This window comes from Amblyomma mixtum, chromosome 5, assembly GCF_055824585.1.
Source record: "Amblyomma mixtum isolate Tamu chromosome 5, ASM5582458v1, whole genome shotgun sequence".
NCBI classification, from domain to species: Eukaryota; Metazoa; Arthropoda; class Arachnida; order Ixodida; family Ixodidae; genus Amblyomma; species Amblyomma mixtum.
Window position 1 is genome coordinate 13,837,959 of NC_143016.1, and position 17,947 is coordinate 13,855,905.

Consider the following 17,947-nt stretch of genomic DNA (forward strand, 5'->3'; position numbering starts at 1 on the left):
TCCATTGAGCATTGATTACCAATATTCCTCACACTATAAGAGATATGAGCATGTGCTCTTCTTAGAGGGCTTGAACTTGCGAAAGTGCTCGTGTACCGATCAATTAATACCACTTATGAGTAAAGCTGAAATTTGGGCGAGTTGGTATGCATTCATACCGCCTCAATAGCAGCAGCAGCAGCAGCGCTTGTCTGCTGTTTCCGTTTCTTCCCTTCCTTGTTGCGCTGTTTAGGCACACGTATTACCACGTATGTTTTGCTGTGTCTGTAAATGTAAGACTGAAGCGACTGTGAGGCACTAACAAGGCCTGCTTCTTGCGGAAGGCTGCCTGAAGTTTTTAGTATGCAGCAGACGGCATTGCACTGGATGGTACGGGCTTTCCGCGATAAAATGTGACGCTGTTTAGCGGGAACCAACGTCGCAACTTTTATGGACGTGGACACGGATGTTTGTTGCTCGGCGGATTTCTTCACATCCTGAGCCCTTGCCTATGTTGGAAGAAAGCAGAGAATTCAAAATTGGCTCGAAGAAGCTGGAAATATGCCCCATATAATCACCCAAAATTTCTTGCGGTTCCATGATCACTAAAAAATCTTCAGTGCTCCAGTATAGCGCCTTTAATTACGGCATCTTCGAGTGTTCGTCAGTCTGCGGCAAGTTGCGCTGCAGTGACGTAAAAGGACCCAGACGAAGAATGTAAGAAACACAACACTAAGAGGTGCAAGCAACCCGTGGCACATGTCACAGCCGGGCGACTGTGCCAACCCTGGGTTTCATATTTTCCTACTTCTGAATGCCGCAGCATCTCCGCAGGTCATCTCGTCTAAGTTAAACACGTCCCCAAAAAAGTGCTTTCCAGAACTGATTTCCGATTGGATAAGCGGAGAAGTGGTTATCTGTAATTGTCCAATTCGGCACAACTCCATGCGGCTGTTAATAGTGAAAGATGCTCGGAATCTCCCTGAGGCCGTTTTGCGAGCATTGGAATCTCTGCTGAGTACAAGCGTTGAAACACGGCACCCGACAGATCCTTGCACGAATCCAGGTCACGCTGCGACCAGATTTCTTCGCCCACTCTCGCCGGCATCCCCCCCCCCCACCCTCTTTACTCCTTTCCCCTCGACTATGGTCGGAAGCACAGGTAACCGTCCCCGGCGTTTCCACGTCGCATTGTTATCCGTTGTGAAGTTTGCGACTTGGACATTCGCGGTGAGTGCTGCTTCGTCTGCACCAGGAGGACGACTGGAACGTTTGTGTGGATGGCATTACGCGACGAGGCCAGTGACCTAGCGACTTCGAAACGGACGCCGCAGTCTGTGGCACTCCTCAGCCATTCAAATGAGCTGCTCCACGTACGAGTAGGCGCGCGCCGCAGGCCTACCCGGCGCAGTTCGAACGTGCATTACGCTCTCCTGACAGCCGGCCTCCGCTCCTAGTCGTGAGATCACGCGCAGTGGCCCCCTGCCCTCCGATTCACAGGCCTACGGTTCGGTCTTTATTCATGCCACGGCTTCAGGATCCGTGAGTGCTTTAGAATTCAGAGGCGCAGAGAGCGAGGGAGATGAAGTCCAAGCAAAACATTGAACCGGAACCGGGCGCAGTGTCGGCGACAGGCGTTCGGCAGAATTGCGCCAGCGACGACTTCTTCGAAGCTGCAATAACCGGCGATCGACGCGACGCGCGTACCATCGCTACTGACGCAACCGGATCGCCGCGACGTGTCCTTGGCACTGGTCTCCGACGCGTGGACTATGCCCAAGCGGACTTTCGAAGCATGGGGTGCCGCATATCCTATCAAGTATTTTCTCTTCTTCTTGCTTCCCGAAGTGGAAGAGCGGTTAAAGGGAGGGGGCGTCAGTGAGTCATTGTCTCAGTGTTGACCGGCTCCTCGGTTGCGGCCGAACCGCCCCGTTTGACGCGTCTCAGCGGCTGCGAGTGAGAGCAACGGAAGAAGAGGCTCGTAGCTGCTCACCTTGGAGAAGTCTGGCCGGCCGGCCCTCTGGGGACGCATGCGCGTTCGCGCGACTGGTTTGTGGGTGAAGGCCGAACACTTCCGGCTGCCGCCGCCGACACAAGTTCCCGCTCGCGGAGGAGTATCCAGAGCAACGGAAGCTCGCGCACCGAGCATGTCGCCGAGAAGTGTGGTCCTCGCCTGCCTGGCGCTCGGCGCCTTCGTGACTGGTGAGTGCGGCCGCCGGCGCGGCACCCGCTGTCAGTTTCTCCTTGGCTGCGCAGCATGGTGTTAAAGTCGCCCACATATGCTTCTGCGGAGCTGCTGCGCTATACACTAGGCGTAAATCTTTCAGAACGCACGCTGTTCAATTCCAAATCAGCCGCTGTGCCGTAGTGGCTCTTGGAAGCGTACCTCGATCTACTCTGTTCGGGTGGTCAGCTGTTCGACTCTCAGCGGCAGACCTGGCTGTTTTCGTGGAATTGAGTGCTACATGGGGATTGCAGTTTGCTCCAAGCCATATTTCAGTTTTGTAGAAAGAACGGCTGGCTGTCTATGCCGCATCACTGCCTGATTTCGCCACGATGCCACGATTTGGCAAAGTGCTTTGAAACGAAATATCGCCGCTCAGCTGGCGGAAAGTTTACTCTCGCTTTACGAGAGGGGTTGTGCTCAGGCACGTTTGGAATAAACATTGTAGGAGGAACAACGTTCGCTTATTGAGGTCTGACTAGCAATGCTACGCGACCATGTTTGAAATAAGCGTGCTCTTAATAGACGAAGACGGAGAAAGGACAGAAACCAATCAGTGGCTGCGTTTCACGACGACACGCTATTATTTCTGGGATGTCTGCACCTGGCACGGGCCCTGCCGGGGCGTGCACAACACATGTGGACTTTCCGTGGCGCATCTTGGGCAGCGGCGCTGTAGTTTCCCGTCTAGCGCTGTGTCTGTGCGTGGACAGTCACGGTCGAGAGAACAGCCGCGGAGCAGGGGTGCTGCTAGAATATGGTGTCATGCGTATAACAAGTTTTGACGGCTTCAGCAGTTTTTTCTTTTCAGTTATTTGCTGCACGCAAAGTATCTTCAACTTCGAGAGGTTAAATCCCAGATACAATGCTGCTACATTTTCGTTTCTTCAGAGCTCTGTGTCGTACACTTCGGCAGTTCCTTAGGGGACAGTTTCTGCTTTATCGGTACGCACAGAACTTTGACTAGCACCCCATTTTTCATGTAATAGAAGCTGCAACACAGACGTTGATTCAACGTGTGGAACGACGTTTCGCAAACAATCGTGACAGAGCAGGCCCACCGACGCATCTAAGAATGATGCCACTGAAGAGGCTAACTGTTATTAGTCACTCGTAGTTGCACGGCATTGCTAAAATCTGTGTTTAACTCGTTCTAGGACACACGATTCTTGCATACTTTAACGCCATTTTGTTAAGCCAGAATCTGTAATTTTTCGTTCGTCTTCTTCACGAGAATGGGACATTGGAAGGAGCAGAATAAAAAAAAAAAAGTCCCGATCGTGCGAGGAAAACTGTACAAGGCACCGAACGTGGCAGCACCGAAGCCGGGGAGATTGAGGGCCTAGTTCTATTTCGAGCGTTTACGTGGAGCCAGTTCGTGACGGCGGCTGCAGCGAACGTCGAACGAGATTATATCTACCGGTACGGGGGGGTGGCGGCATCGGCCGACGGCGCTGTCCGTGCGTCACGTACCGTACAAAACCCAGTGCTAGTAAAATTCCCATCGAAGTCAATAAACACCTGTAGTAATGTATGGTGAGCCAGATGGCGTTGCTTTGACACCGCAGGACGTCGTGATAAGGACGGTCGTTTCTGGCGACACGTGCCTGCGTCATCGAGCTGACACGGCTGCAAGGTCACTGAAAGCGACATCTGTGACCATTCCAGGGGATCTCAAGTTCAGCCTGCGGTTTCACGATTAATACTTGTGCACTTTCCGAATTACTCACGGCCGAATCGCTAGACGGCTACGCAATTCTTCTGCAGCGCAATTCTTCTGGGTTCTGCAGCGACGGATCTGTGCATTTGGGCTGGCTTAAGGTTTCACCGAAAAGAAAAACTAAATGTCAGCAGGAGCCACAAGAAAGTCGCGTTCTTTTTTTTTTTTTTTTGGACGCCGTTAATCACACCTCGTGAAGCGCAAATATGCACCTTGTTTAGGGTCGTGTTTTCTATCCACAGTAATGCGGGCGAGATATGGGGCTACAGATGAGTGTTCCAGTTGGTAGGAATTTTCGTTATTTGTTAAATGGCGTACGTGCGAGCTAGAACGCGAGCTTCCATTCATGACTTGGCAGCTTACAAGCGTCGATGGCATTCGGCCACTGACTTCCAGGTGATGGATTCGAATCTAGAAACTCGGCGCTGTCATTGAAAGATCAACGCGTATGTATAGCCACTGAAGTGAAAAATTCGCTAGCACATAATGTAAACTGAAGCTGCCTGACGAGACGCCAATAGGATATCTGACAGTCCTTCTCCAGCATATCTGTATAGAGTGCACACCACACACATACTATTTTGAAACTGAGAGTTTGGTTTGGTTTGGTTTATTGGGGTTTAACGTCCCAAAGCAACTTAGGCTATGAGGAACGCCGTAGTGAAGGGCTTCGGAAATTTCGACCACCTGGGGTTCATTAACGTGCACTGACATCGCACAGTACACGGACCTCTAGAATTTCGCCTCCATCGAAATTCAGCCACCGCGGCCGGGATCGAACCCGCGTCTATCGGGTCAGCAGCCGAGCGCCGTAACCACTGAGCCACCGCGGCGGGGTGAAACTGAGAGTTAGTCATGTGCGTTTGCTCGATTTAATAACGCACCGTATCTGTGTGCCTGCCCAAGGTCCGCTTCGCAGCGTCTCTGTATATATTCTGTTCCACCGTACGAATTTCTGAACGATTTAATCCGTGGTGCGAAGGTCACTACAGAGGTGGCAGAAAGTTACACCAAGTTTCGCCGGAGCTTGTACAAGTTGTTGATGGTCTCCCAAATTGGCGAATCACTTCTTTTTTCCGTCTGCGTTTTCCTTACGTCAGCGTATTTCTACTGTGAATATCAGACGACACAGGTTCACCCGTACAGAACAGCGGAGAAGCACAGTACATCGGTTTCGCGCCAGGTGTCTTGTTCTGCTAACGCTTTCTCCGGCTTCCGAAACGTTGCACGCTATTAGTGAGATGGTTTAAACGGTTACGGAGACATGAAAACGAAGCGTTTCTTTTTTACTTTTCTGTTTTTCACTGCGGTTGACTTACTTCTCCTTCATCCTTGCAGGTGCCAATGCACAGGGTACAGACGCCACCCGCAAGTGCCTCAACTGCATATGCTACGTAAGTGCCGTCTTCGCTGTGTCTGGCCCCAGTACGTAACTGCATTAACGTTTGTGGTCCAGCTAGTTGACACAACTTCACGTCAGCAGAGACATAAAAGACCAGCAGTTCCCGTTCATCGTTCCAGCTTTTACGTTGCTGGCTGACATGCTTTCACTGGGTGTAGTTAGGGGCTGTCCTGCCATTTTCGCGAAATTGGGTATTATAGTCAAACGGTTGAAGTTATAGTGCGCAAAGAAATTCCGTGTAAAAAAGTGTCCGGCACTGAAAAAAAAAAACACATCTTTACAGCTGCAGAAACACAAACGGCATAGCGACAGCATGTCTATGGTATACGAGCTTGTGCACCTCGCATAAACCGGCGAAATGTGCATAGGAGACACACAAATGCAACACCGTTGGTTACCTGGTCTACATGATCATGTCTTTTGTTATGTAGTACATTAACGCCAGTTTCAGCACACTGACATCCTAAGCACTCCACTTCATTTATAAATCTTTCGCAAACCCCTTTCAGAAAAAAGAAAAAGGAAAGATCCTAATCTAGGGCACAGTAAGCTTGCCCTTCCTATCTTTCGAGAATCCGCAATATAAACCACGAAAAGCTTTTAAGTTCATGTCGGTAGGGTGCATCGTAAAGGAAATACTGGATTGTATCCCATGCCTCTGGAATGGCCCTCCGGCGAAAGCGCTTTCTCATTGTCGCGCCGTGATAGAAGGACACTGATGTAGATATAGATGCATTCACTTTGTTGTCGTCCATGGCCAAGGCTTCGTTTATCAACGACAGGCTGGCGCACAAGATAGAGGCCATGATAGGCATATTGACAACACCAAACAACGCGACAACGTGCCCTTCGTTTCACTGTGGGAAAAGAAGAGAGCACGTCGGGTGCAAGGCCGGCGCACGAGCCATATATGCGTGCGTGTGCGAGGAAAACCGAACAGGAAGCCGGCAGCTTTATCAGGAACTTAAAATACTTCCGTTTATGCTTGTGTTTCAGGTTAAGGTGTCATGTACAGTGCACAACATTATATCCAACAACTACCCACTCCCAATCAATGTTTTTACTATGCCTACCTGTAACAACAGGAATGCTAGCCATCACAGCTTCAATCTCCCTGTAACATGCAACATTTATGGTCAACGACTACTGCAGTTCTAACTTGCGAAAATTTGGGATGATATCCCGCTTGAGATGAAAATATCCACGAAATTTGAATACTCAATGAAAAGATATGTCCTTAGCAGTATGTAGTAATTACATGTAGTGTTTCCAATTTTCAGTTTGTTTCTTTTTTCTTTTTTGTGTGATGTCTGGGATGCATTTGCACTATTTGTATTTGAGATGCCATGTGTGCGTAACTATGTGCCGAAACTAGCTATATGGCTCTGCGCTCAACAGTTTCTGATGTATGATTTATGTGTTTTGTTGAATATATAAAAAAGAAAGAAAAAAGAACATCCAATTTCTCACACAGTGCACGGTGTAGCGCGAAACTAATTCGAGAGCTGAGGATAAGCGAAACTTGGCTGATGACTTCGGCTGCCTTCCTATGAATGTTGCTCATATTTCTGATTGTTTATACTGAACAGAACTAAAAGGTTCACTGTAAAGGTTCACTGTGGCCGCAGCGGTGCAAAACACATGATGAAGGGCTGTAAACTTAATGCATGCCATTCAGTAAATGCATGCCATTGACTCAGTCATGACACCTATGGTCACAGCTTCCATAACAGTTAAGCTGCCCCTAATGTATTTGTACGTGCATAGTATACGTATACAACACCCCGTTCAAATTTCTTGCGCGGCTATTTCACTAGTTTCGACGCGATAAGTGATTTGCATAGACATGTAAAGAGTAGGTGAAAGAAGCGGCTAGACTTTTTGATTGTACTGTAAAGGTGGAACGCCATAAAGAAGGCAGGAAAATACTGTATTTCTTATTTTTCCAACACGTGCTCGATGAGTGGAACCGCTGCGGTTAGCAGGCTGAAAATACGCCCAGCATTGATGGACCGTACCCAGCAATTCTAGATAAAAGCATTTTTCAACGGGAAATTGCTTATGAACTGAATTTCTTGATATATTGTGAGGTTTGACTACAGCAATCAATATATCCGCAGATCTCCTTTAGGCAGGCTTGAAATTTTTTTTTTTTGCTATTAACGTTTTTTTTTAATCGTGAAAAACGTTCCGGATTCGTTTCCTATGGCAGCCTGAACTACTAGATGGAAGCGATGGAGAAACTTCAAAAGGAAGCTTCTGCTAAGCATCGAAAGAATGAACCGTTACCTTCAATATTTTCATGACAGTACCTTGCAATATTCTAGTATTCGAAACTTTTATCCAAGAATGCTGGACTTGTCACGAATGTTATCCGTGACGATTGGAAAGTTGTTTCAAATTCTTGGCTCTTTTTATTGGCGCACACATTTGCTGTCTAGAAGTTGTTAATAGAGTAAGAAAGACGTAGAAATTGCAGCGACAACCCTTTTTTATGAACTTCGTGAGAAAACTGGAATCCGTTCAAAGAGTAATTTTTTTTAACCTGTATAATTCGCGCCATCTAAACGAAGCAAAGTTTGATCGCCGTTGATAATACTTCGTTGCATTCCGAAGAACATTTTTTAAACTGAGACGAGTTAAGACACCCGTTTGGCGCACTTGTATTCTTTCCTTATAGCGTTGTCTTTGAGTTCTAGCTTAATGTGAACGACTGTGCACGATTAAACTCGCTCGTTAATAAAACTGGTGGTCTTTTGCAATCGGTGCAAGATTTAAATTTAAAATTATCGCCAAGTACAAGCCGGGCTACGCTGCTCGGCGCCAAGTTATTCGAGCAACATCGTTTTATAATGCGGCCGACGTGTTTGTGTGCCCATGTCGCGTCACATGTGACCTCTGGCGTTTAATTTTCATGAGCGTAGTCTGGTGGCGTTTTTTGTTCTTCGCATTCGTGCCGCAGCGTTCCGTGACCAGCAGCCCTTATCCGCTGCATAATCGTGGCAAGCACGAACGAGTCGAGCAACTTGCGACTCTTGTACGAGGCGAATCAGGCTTGAGTTCTCACTCGACTTTCCTCGAACCCTACCCCTATTAAACATGCAGGCTAGCACCAAGTGCAACACGCAAATCGGCTGCACGAACGGCGGCCCCAACTCGTACTTCTGCGGGCCCTACCAGATCTCGTACGCCTACTGGGTCGACGCTGGAAAGCCCGGAAACTTTGACCGTAAGTCACCTTTCTCTCTTCTTTCACGCGCTCATCAGTAATGTTAAATGGACTGCGAACCTAGCTCTCTCGTTTGTCTGATTTTTGTAATCGTTGCTGTGTCCCTGTAAGCGTTTATATTAGTGGGTAAAACTTTCATTAATGAAGTATACTGGCCTTTAAGCTTTCCTTCAATAAACCCACTGTATATAAAAATACATCACATCAATTAAAAAAATAGAGGAAAATGTGCACCGGTCGTGGCACAGCGACAGTTGCGCTTGCAACTGTTTTGTACACTTGCTCCATAAAACGTGACACACGACAGCCTAGATTAGCGTGGCTCTGTCGCACAGCTCAAGTACGGAGTAGTTCTAGTTGTTAACACTATTTGCACGTTTCTCCAGCGGCCATAGTAACGCTGAAAAGTCGTTTCTTTCTAAGCTTAGATGAATGCATATAGACTCCAATCTGCAGTGGTTATTGTTTACGCCTTGTGCTACGGAGTCATCTTGTCGCACTCGCTCTGTGCTACGCAGACTTCGAGAAGTGCCTGAAGGACCAGCGTTGCGCCGAGACCGCGGTGGTCAACTACATGAACAAGTGGGGCACTGACTGCGACGGCGACGGCGCGGTCACCTGCTACGACTACGCGCGCATGCACAAGGCCGGCCGCACGGGCTGCGCGGCCGCCTCGTGGGTGGACAACACCGACTACTGGGCCCAGTTCCAGGAGTGCTTCGGCCCCGCGCCCACGCTCCAGGGGCTGGGACCCGGAGACGACTCCGGCATCGGCGGCCTCGACGCCCGCACCAACAAGCGCAACTAGGCTCCTGCTCATCTTCCGCCACCCCAAGCGCTGGACACCTTGCTCGTGACGTCATCATTACCCACGGACTTCAATCGAGGCAGTCCAAGTTTCTTCACTTAAAACGCAGCTATTTTCACTGCTCCTGAGGCTATGGTCAGACAGCAGTCGTAGTGGGCTCCGGTGCAAGGGTTCCTGTTGGCCAACACATATCCGGACTTCACTTGTTAAAGCTGCACCAATTGAGACTGGTAGTGCAAACCTAGACTAACCTGACGAGCACTTGAACACTGCGATCGAGAGGACATCTAGGGGAGAGATTTATCTGCGACCATACCATGAAGCCGCAAGGCAAAGAATAACTAGCTGCTATACTATTCTGTTTCTTTTCTACCTTCAATGCTTCCCCAAGAACGTTGAAACGAATCCACGAGAAGCGTTGTTCAGAGATGATGGATGGCCCTTTACCGCTCGTCGAGCTTTTAAAAGCGTTTAGCGCCAGTACTGTCGGCACGAGAAAGTACAGATGTCAGAAACTATCCCCAAAAGTAATTCATTCAAAGCGGTGGACTGGAAGAACGTTGGTGCTGGTTCACCGTCAGGTTCCCCTGAATGACGTCATGCGAGAGTATACGCCATGCATGCCTTAAAATTGAAGCCGCGAACAGCCGCGCTCTTCCGCACGAATACATCTGGTCAAGGGTGATGTACAAAATGAGTTGACAAACTTTCCAGGCAGGTCTTTAGCCGCAGGTTCGAGCAAGTTGTAGCTTTGGCGCTTTCTGCGAGACTGCTTATAGATACTACAGGGTTGGCGGTGGAAGAGCGGGTGACCAAGGTCATCAATCTCATCCTTACTGGTCAACTCCTGAATGTGCGGAACATAACTTGTCGCCCAGCATTCCTTTTCACCTCTTCATGCACCGCGGCACGTGTCACTTCACAAAGCACTTTGCAGCTGTTCAAGGGCGCGTCGCGGCTTCCGTCCTATATATATATATATAAATAAAAGTGGGCCGATTCCTGACGCGAAAAAGTTCGCTCGGCATCGTGTATCGCGTTGTGGACAGTCATTCACGAAGGTCACGTGTTGCGCCATTTCGGCAACAAGTGTTTTTGTAAATTGTAAAAAGGTAGTAAAAAGTGAGATTGTTTGGTTTCCTTGTCGTCCTGTCATGCTTTAGGTTAGACCTGCATCCGAGGTTGTCCGTGCGGATCTGAGGTCTTGGTCACATGCGTATCCATAACACGGTTGTAAGGTTTCCTTTCGTGTGTGTTTTTGTTTTGCACCTTTTGATGGTTTTAGCAGTTTTTTAGGTTTCATGCTTTTAGCGGGCCCGTAATCGGAAAGATGTACAGGGTCAATCACACTTAGAGGGAGCACGGCTCCGCGTGGCTGCACACACGCGCAGCACTATTGCGACCAAGCCGGTTGCAAACCCGTGCAAAGGGGCAGATGACATGAGGCACCACGTCGAGCACCCTCTTCTCGTGCGCCACTCTGCATTGATTCATGAACGGGTTGGATGCAATGGCACTCTGCAGGTAAGTGGCCACGCGGAGCCGTGTTCCCTCTAAGTGTGATTGACCCTGTACAGCGAGAAAACGTACACCTCACCTTTAAACTGCTCTTTGGAACCTACGTTAAACATGCCGCTTACGTAAAGTAACATTCATAATAGGGGAGTAATTACTCATTGACATCTTCCCGAGCGCAGCCATACGGCTACAAAGGAAAGCTATACAGCTTCCTCAGAAACTTCGTAGTTAAAGAAAAATTCGTCCTGGTCCGGGGTTCGAACCCGGGACCACCGCTTCACCGGAGCAGAGTCGCTCTACCAATTGAGCTAACCGGGACGGCAAGCTTATGGTAGGGCGAGAGCGAATTGATCAATAACTCGCCTCAATAACTCCCCTATTACAAATCTACTCCACCTTGGGGGATTCCCCTAAACGTTTGACCAAAGTAACATTCAGATGTGGGATCATTCAGCAGTTTTTTTTTTTCTGTCGTGACGGGCTAGCACTCCGGATGCTCGAGAACAAGTGAGAGGAGGTAGAGAGGAGGGCGAGGCAGGTAGCTGAAAGAACCGCAGTCGGCTAACGCGTATAGTGGGTGTAGCGTCCGGCTTATACATTGCACTACATCCATAGACTGTACAGGTCCCTCCACTATGAAAGAAACAAAGCTTGAGCATTGAATTATTTACTGCTCCGTAGTTATGTGTAAGCACACTTTTTCCTCTTTTCGAACTAGTTTGCTTCGACATAATTTCAACTTTAGTTGAAAAATAACTGAAGCATTAGTAGTTTTGTGCTAACTGCTTGTTCTCTTTCGTATAGCAGGGACTTGTACGTAAACACGCCTGACCGGAGTTAGATTGCGCTTCGCAGTGTTCGCATTAGAGTAGCACATGTTTTTCAGTACTCTGTCACAGTTGGTTTCACTGATGTCTTAGTACTATGCTATTCGCGGAATTTGCATATTTTCGTTATCTAAATAGCTGGTTAAATGCTGCTGCAGACGCCAGTTTTGCTACGTGCAGTTTATCGTGTAATTCATGGAACACCGTATTGCTGAGCAGATGGCTCTAAAGTTTTTATCCTCGGATGACTTTTTTTTTACTCCATGTCTTGGCAGATATTTAGTACAATCGAATTACTTAAGGGAGTGTTAGCAGTTTTAAACATCGGAACAAGACATTGCTAGTGCTGGACACAGCGTCGTTTCAAAGGGTGAGCCAACGTAAAGTGGCTGCTGACACCCGCAGCTGAGCTTACAGCGCCGGCATCTGCCTGAGAAATGCCTGCCTTTAGCCTCTTTCTTTTTTACTTGGATGCTTGAATGCTGCTTGCCTAGTACCTCTTCTCTTACATAAATTGCCTTACTAGCGAGAGACCGCTAAAAAAAGAAAAGCATTTGTGTTTGGTTATTCTCGAACCCGCTCTTCCAGTGACATCCAGATCGGCCTAAAAGCACAGAAATTACCCTGGACACGTCTAGGCCATGATGGGCGTACCTAAACGATTGCAAACAACTGAGATAATCGGAGCCTAATATGTTAACCCAGTTTTGTGATAGATAAAAAGAAAATGATACCGCGTGCGAGATGAGTATGCGAAGGCTAGCGTTCGAGCACGTGTTTGGCGGTGCACGAAGCAGAGTGCACTACACAGATATGCTGGGAGTGTGGACGCATGCGTGTTCGTTGAGCGAGTACACCGACAACGAGCGTCTCTTGGCGCAGTCCTGTCTGCAGAGCATCGAACGCGAAAAGAACCCTGCTTGGGGAGTTCCCCGCGTCAGCTGTCGAAAAGGGCCGACCACTGGATCATGGCCTGCGACGACAGCATCCGGCGCTCGGCGGCGGCTGCCGACCTGTCGACAATTATGCCCCCGCTGGGACACTCTTCGTCGGAGTACCTGCGCCATACAGAATGGAGCTGTTGATGATGGTCTTATATGTATCTGTTCCAATCACAGGTGTGGCCAAGGGAAAGAGTGGCAACACCTCTCATATTGAGTATCACCCACCATGTTAGAAATGTATTATTCAAGTATACAAAAAATCTATAACGTCTCCGCACCAGACCCAAGAAGAAAGATGCGTCCGACTATGCCCGTGGCCCGTACACCAAACCCGGTCACTCATTCAACTGCCCTGTAAAAAGAGCCTATTGCCTCAAATATTTTCGACTTCGTGTAACACTCAGAATGCAGGCGTGCTTTGATTTCAACAAGAGCAGCCACCGTGTGCGACTCACTGCCTACACCTGAAGAATATGCTGTGCATGTCCGCTATCGACAATGTCGGACTGATTCTAAACTATGAAACTGCAACTACTAGACTGTTTTACGCGACTGCTTCAGCAAGTGGAAGCGATTCGAAGAGACTCGCTGGAATGTCGTGTTAGAAGGTGCACTGTACAGTCCAGGCTGTTCGAAATGATGGAAAAGCAGTACCTGTGTACGTGCACCTGCTTGGAGCGGTACGACGCCACCGTGCCGTCGAGCAACGCGTCCACGCTAGCGACCACGATTCCTGCCGTCCGAACGAACTCCACCCTGTGCAGGCGTGACAGGAGCAGCGGCCCCTCTTGGGAACCACCGGCAGCCGGTCGGCAGAAGGTCTTCCGCGGCAACTGTATCACCGAACCCCGGACGTCGGCCAAACTCCACTCGTTCGCGTCTTTCATGCCGCTTGCTAGATTTCCTGTCCCCACACCCGCTGCGCTCTCTGGCACCAGAAACTCGTCCGTGTTCACCGCCACCAGGACGTCGGCGCGGCCGCGCATCCTCAGCGCACAGTCGTACGCCATCAGAGCGCGTGCGTCCCGATGAGTCCAGGACAGGTAGCGAGCTTCCACGGAGACCACCTGCTCGTCGCACAACAGCACAGAGGAGAGACGGGTAAACATCTTGTCACTCGCATCGTTTTACCAGGACACTCGTCGTTCTATCTGATTCATTCAAATGGTTTTAGCGAGCGTCAAAGAAAATTGAGTTGGATATCGGCAAGTTTGCATGAGGTTGCTACAACGCGAAAGATAGGACACACAAGAAAAGAAGGGAAACAGAGGAGCAACGTAACTTTGGTTGCTATCGATGTTCCCTCGTGTCCCGTACTTCACATCCAAGCAACCTTTTCGAGCGCACAGGCTCTCGTTTGCAGTCGATTTTCTTCAGCTTTGAAATCGCTTCCACAATCAGCGACTCCGATCATCTTACCGAGCCGAGGGTGTCGAAGAACTTGCGCGCTCGTCGCGACTGGGTCTGGTTGTAGAAAACGAACTTCGAGGCGCCCATTGCGAAGTAGTGGGCCACGAACTCGCCGAGCCGGGAATCCTCGGTCGCTGCTTCGCGCCGGGCTAGTGCGCACACCACTACCCTGAGCGAGGAGTCCGAGGATGCCGGGGCCCCAGCGATGGTCGCGGCTGCGAGCTCGGCTCTGGGCGGTGCGTGTCCCACGGGAAGCCAGTGGACCCGGCTGGTGTCGACCAGGCGAAGACCCACTTCGTCGGCCTGCAGCTGCGGGTCGCCCGGGCAGAACACGAAACCCGGCTCCAGAGTGAGGCTCACTCGGTGGCCAGTCAACGCAGTGGCGTTCAGAGGCTCCGTGCGAGCGGCCACCACCTGCGATGAGGATTCAAGAGGGCACTTTCTGCGGACGCCACGCTGTTACGGAGTAAGGATGTGCCTAGTGAAGTTGGTTCCATGTAGCCAGCAACAACGGCACAGTTATAGCTCGTGGGCTTGGCATAGCTGCGCCCTTTGTACCGAGAAGCTAATAAGCTCTGATAGTAATGTTCCTAGTTTCCCAGAGCCACAATGCAAGTTTGCGCGCTTTCCTATAACAACAACAACAAAAAAAAAACATGGTGCCAGTGCATACGATTAGCTAACCGTTTACAGGGTAATTTTACGTGCGTTCTTTCTACACTGGCTCTCCGTATACAATGGTACAGGGCAGCAGATTAAAATAAAGTTTCAAACAAGAGCCGAATCGCTGCCCGTACTTCAAGTTTTGCGATTGGCCTGCAACGAGTTGTGAGCTCGCCAAACGTGATGACCAACTCTGAGATATGTAGGGTGCCAACCAATCGCGTGTTTGCATGTCCTCACGTCCTAAGACCTCCACGCACTCAGCCACCGATTAGCTGGAGTCAAAGCTTGACTGCAAGTAAGGATGCTGGCTATCTCACGACGGTGCGAAAGAGTCAACCGGAGAAAAAGTAGAGCAAATATTGCACAAGGACCGCGAACGTTCCACTGCGCCGTCACCGTCGTCACGAAGAACAGGCGCCTTTCTGCGAAGTCCGAAGACGAACGCCGCGTTCCTGTCACGAACAGTTCCTGTCACGAACAGAGCTAGAAGGAAAAATAAGAACAGCGCGTCCTTATTTTAGCGGACAGATCTGCGGCAGACAACGTTTCGGGGCGCGGATGAGAGCCGCACGCTGCTCGACGCTCGAAGCGCATTCTCCTCTACAGCGCGTTCGATACCGCGGAGCGCAATGACCTCGCCTCATTTCCCCGTGTTGGGCCAGAGCTTCCTCCTCTGGACGCTTCCCGTTGTGCTCGCGCCGCGTATGTAAAAAGCAAGTACCACTCGTTTGACTTTTCCGCTTGGACGACAACGAACGTGTGTGTGTGTGTGGACATCTCCTCTGCGAAGCAGGGAACTACATTACAGCGGAGCCTATACTGAAGGGGCTCCCTTCTAATGCACAGCCATACTTTTATTGACCCGCGCATCCCAAACTGTCGTCTTCAATAGGCCAAGTAGCGTAGCTCACTACAGATTATTGGCAAAGGGATTCTCTGATGGGCCACCATGGTATTCTGAGAACACACCTTGCGTCTTTTCGTTTTTTTTTTCGTCACATGTGACGCAGTACTATATCATGTGCTCCTTGCTTGGTACCTCTGGTGCACACGCGGTACTGTCACATCGGCTTAACAAATCAAACGAACAAATATTGCGTTTTACTTTGCTCGTTGTTCGATTTTCGCGTGTACATGTTCTGCGCGATGTCGTAAATGTAGTGCTCATGTAAAGCAATGTGGCGACTGTTAAAATCCTGGTTCGTTGTAAAATGTTCAATCTTGGTTCACATTTCAGCAGAAAGTAAAAAGTTATAAAAATTCTGAGCGAGCCTATTATGAACAGAGGTGAATATATACAGAGCGGTCAGCAGTACACTAACAATATAACCTGCCCATAAACAAGGACAAAGGTGAGCTGGTTGCTCTCTGAACTGCTTTCCCATTCCTGTAAACGGAAGCCCATCGTTAAGACAGCACGACGACGATGACGTGGAGGTGGCTATGAAGAAAGTAGAGGCATGCTTAGGTGTCTCAACTGAGTGGACACTTGAACAGCGCCGGAAAGGAAGCAAGGAAGAGTTGAAAAGGGGAAGAAGGAGCAATCATAGACAGATGTACAAGTGTATGTCACACGCTTGAGCTGGCTTGGGTGGATCCAACCAACGTGTGCACGGGTGTCGCAGCCAGCCGAAGCGATTTCATTGAACGTAATATGACACCTTGCACTTTAAGAAGAGTTTACGCACGGTTGCGACATTGGGGAAAGCTTTAGGAGAGCTCAGGGAGGTCAATAAATAGTTGCTCTTATGCGAAAGGAGCTGATGAAATGAAAACGAGGGTTTGTCGCAAAGTTGTCTGGTGGTGCATAATAATGGTAGAAAAACGTCACTTTTAATAATTAAGAAGATAAAAAACATTTCCACCCCACTGTGGGAGCTTTGTTCACGATGTTCGCTTCGTTCGTACAAAGACTTCAGTGCTCCTTCGGTCCAATGAAAGCACCTACGACGCTGACCAAGGCTCCTGTCGTGGTCCTTCGCAGTGAGGGCAGCTTGTTTTTGACAATCAGTCGCACTTAATTTATTTCTGTCATGATTATGCCATGTCGGTGAGCCTTTGATGAACATTTTGTCATTCTATAGACTAATTAACGAGACATAACCGTCACAGGCAGGCAAAACGGACCCTGAGCTGTGGAAAGGGATGACGCCCGTCAGGCGCAGTGTGCATGCGTACCTGCACGTGCGAGTAGTTGAGGTAGGCGAGCGTGCAGAGCAGGCGGCCCCGCAGCGCCCCTCGAGGCGCCATCAGGGAGACGACGCGCACCTCGTGCACATCACCGCGGGGCTCGGCCCAGGCCGAGTACACCAGCAGCCGGCCGGGGGCCAGCGACACCCAGCGGTCGCGGGACCAGTCGCGCCGCCCGCTGGACAGCCACGCCAGCGACACGAGCAGCGACAGTGCCAGCACGGGCCACAGGGGGCGGGGCCCACCCTGCGGGGATACACGAGAATAGCTCACCTTTCGCTTTACCTCCCGTTTTCAGCATTGAGCGAATAACTTCCAAAGAGTTCGATTGTGTTCAAGCATTACAGGCTTGTTGGGTTCAGCAGTGCTCCGAGGAAAAATGTCTTCGAAGGACAATCGATGTGGGGCTGTGGAAACAGTCGGCGAGTCAGTTTTGTAACCGACTGACCTGTTCTCGCCCAGAGGTATTATCTTGCTGAAATTGTTCCGAACTGGTGTTTATAAAGTAAATAAATAAATAAATAAATAAATAAATAAATAAATAAATAAATTTATGCCGAAAGTCGCGATTTGATTTCCTTTTGCCGCACACCAAACCTAGCTCTATGAATTGGTTCACGATTAGTATGCGCGCCTACAGATTCGATGCTTAAGAGATGAGAGGGGGAGAGGGGGGTGCAGTTCAGTGGTAGTGGCAGCCACACATGACGTCGTCATTGTGGCAACTTTTTCTGATCACACTCGTCGTACCCTGAGCGTGGGCGGCTGTAATTTTTTTTACTATTATTATTGAGAGTTCACTGCACATGGCTTAAGAAATGTGTTGATCGACTCTCACCTTGTACATCTTTGTAAAGTGCAATGGGAGGCAGATATTACCTCTGTGATTGCAACATTTGGTCAGCACCGGGTAAGAAAGCTTTGCTGAAGTTGTCTATTACGCTTGCATTATTGAACAAAACGTTTCTTTTGACCAACCTTTCAGTTTCTATCCAATATTTTGTCGCCGCTTGGTTGTCAAGAGAATGGG

General features: G+C 49.4%; 2 protein-coding genes across 2 annotated transcripts; one reads left to right on the plus strand and one right to left on the minus strand.

Annotated features, from left to right (window-relative positions):
* The first annotated feature begins 1,896 nt into the window (after positions 1–1,896).
* Positions 1,897–10,500, plus strand: LOC149341326 (lysozyme-like). The gene is made up of 4 exons (XM_089543355.1): positions 1,897–2,181; positions 5,262–5,317; positions 8,431–8,554; positions 9,073–10,500. The coding sequence occupies exons 1-4, from the start codon at positions 2,010–2,012 to the stop codon at positions 9,360–9,362; spliced, it is 642 nt and encodes a 213-aa protein (XP_089399481.1). The 5' UTR covers positions 1,897–2,009; the 3' UTR covers positions 9,363–10,500.
* Positions 10,501–12,536: 2,036 nt separating this feature from the next.
* LOC149341327 (uncharacterized) lies at positions 12,537–17,764 on the minus strand. The gene is made up of 5 exons (XM_089542849.1): positions 17,756–17,764; positions 16,906–17,163; positions 14,071–14,475; positions 13,306–13,718; positions 12,537–12,765 (listed from the first exon to the last, which is right to left on the minus strand). Exons 1-5 carry the CDS (start codon positions 17,762–17,764, stop codon positions 12,645–12,647), a joined length of 1,206 nt encoding a protein of 401 aa, XP_089398975.1. The 3' UTR covers positions 12,537–12,644.
* Positions 17,765–17,947: the final 183 nt, after the last annotated feature.

Bases quoted from the DNA above. Each gene is read 5' to 3' on its own strand.
- LOC149341326 (XM_089543355.1), top strand. From the start codon at position 2,010: ATGCGCGTTCGCGCGACTGGTTTGTGGGTGAAGGCCGAACACTTCCGG. The intron at 2,182-5,261 runs GTGAGTGCGGCC...TCATCCTTGCAG, and splicing joins GCTCGGCGCCTTCGTGACTG to GTGCCAATGCACAGGGTACA. The intron at 8,555-9,072 runs GTAAGTCACCTT...TGTGCTACGCAG, and splicing joins AAAGCCCGGAAACTTTGACC to ACTTCGAGAAGTGCCTGAAG.
- LOC149341327 (XM_089542849.1), bottom strand. The intron at 14,476-16,905 runs GTACGCATGCAC...TCCTCATCGCAG, and splicing joins TCAACTACTCGCACGTGCAG to GTGGTGGCCGCTCGCACGGA. The intron at 13,719-14,070 runs GTAAGATGATCG...TGCGACGAGCAG, and splicing joins TCTTCGACACCCTCGGCTCG to GTGGTCTCCGTGGAAGCTCG.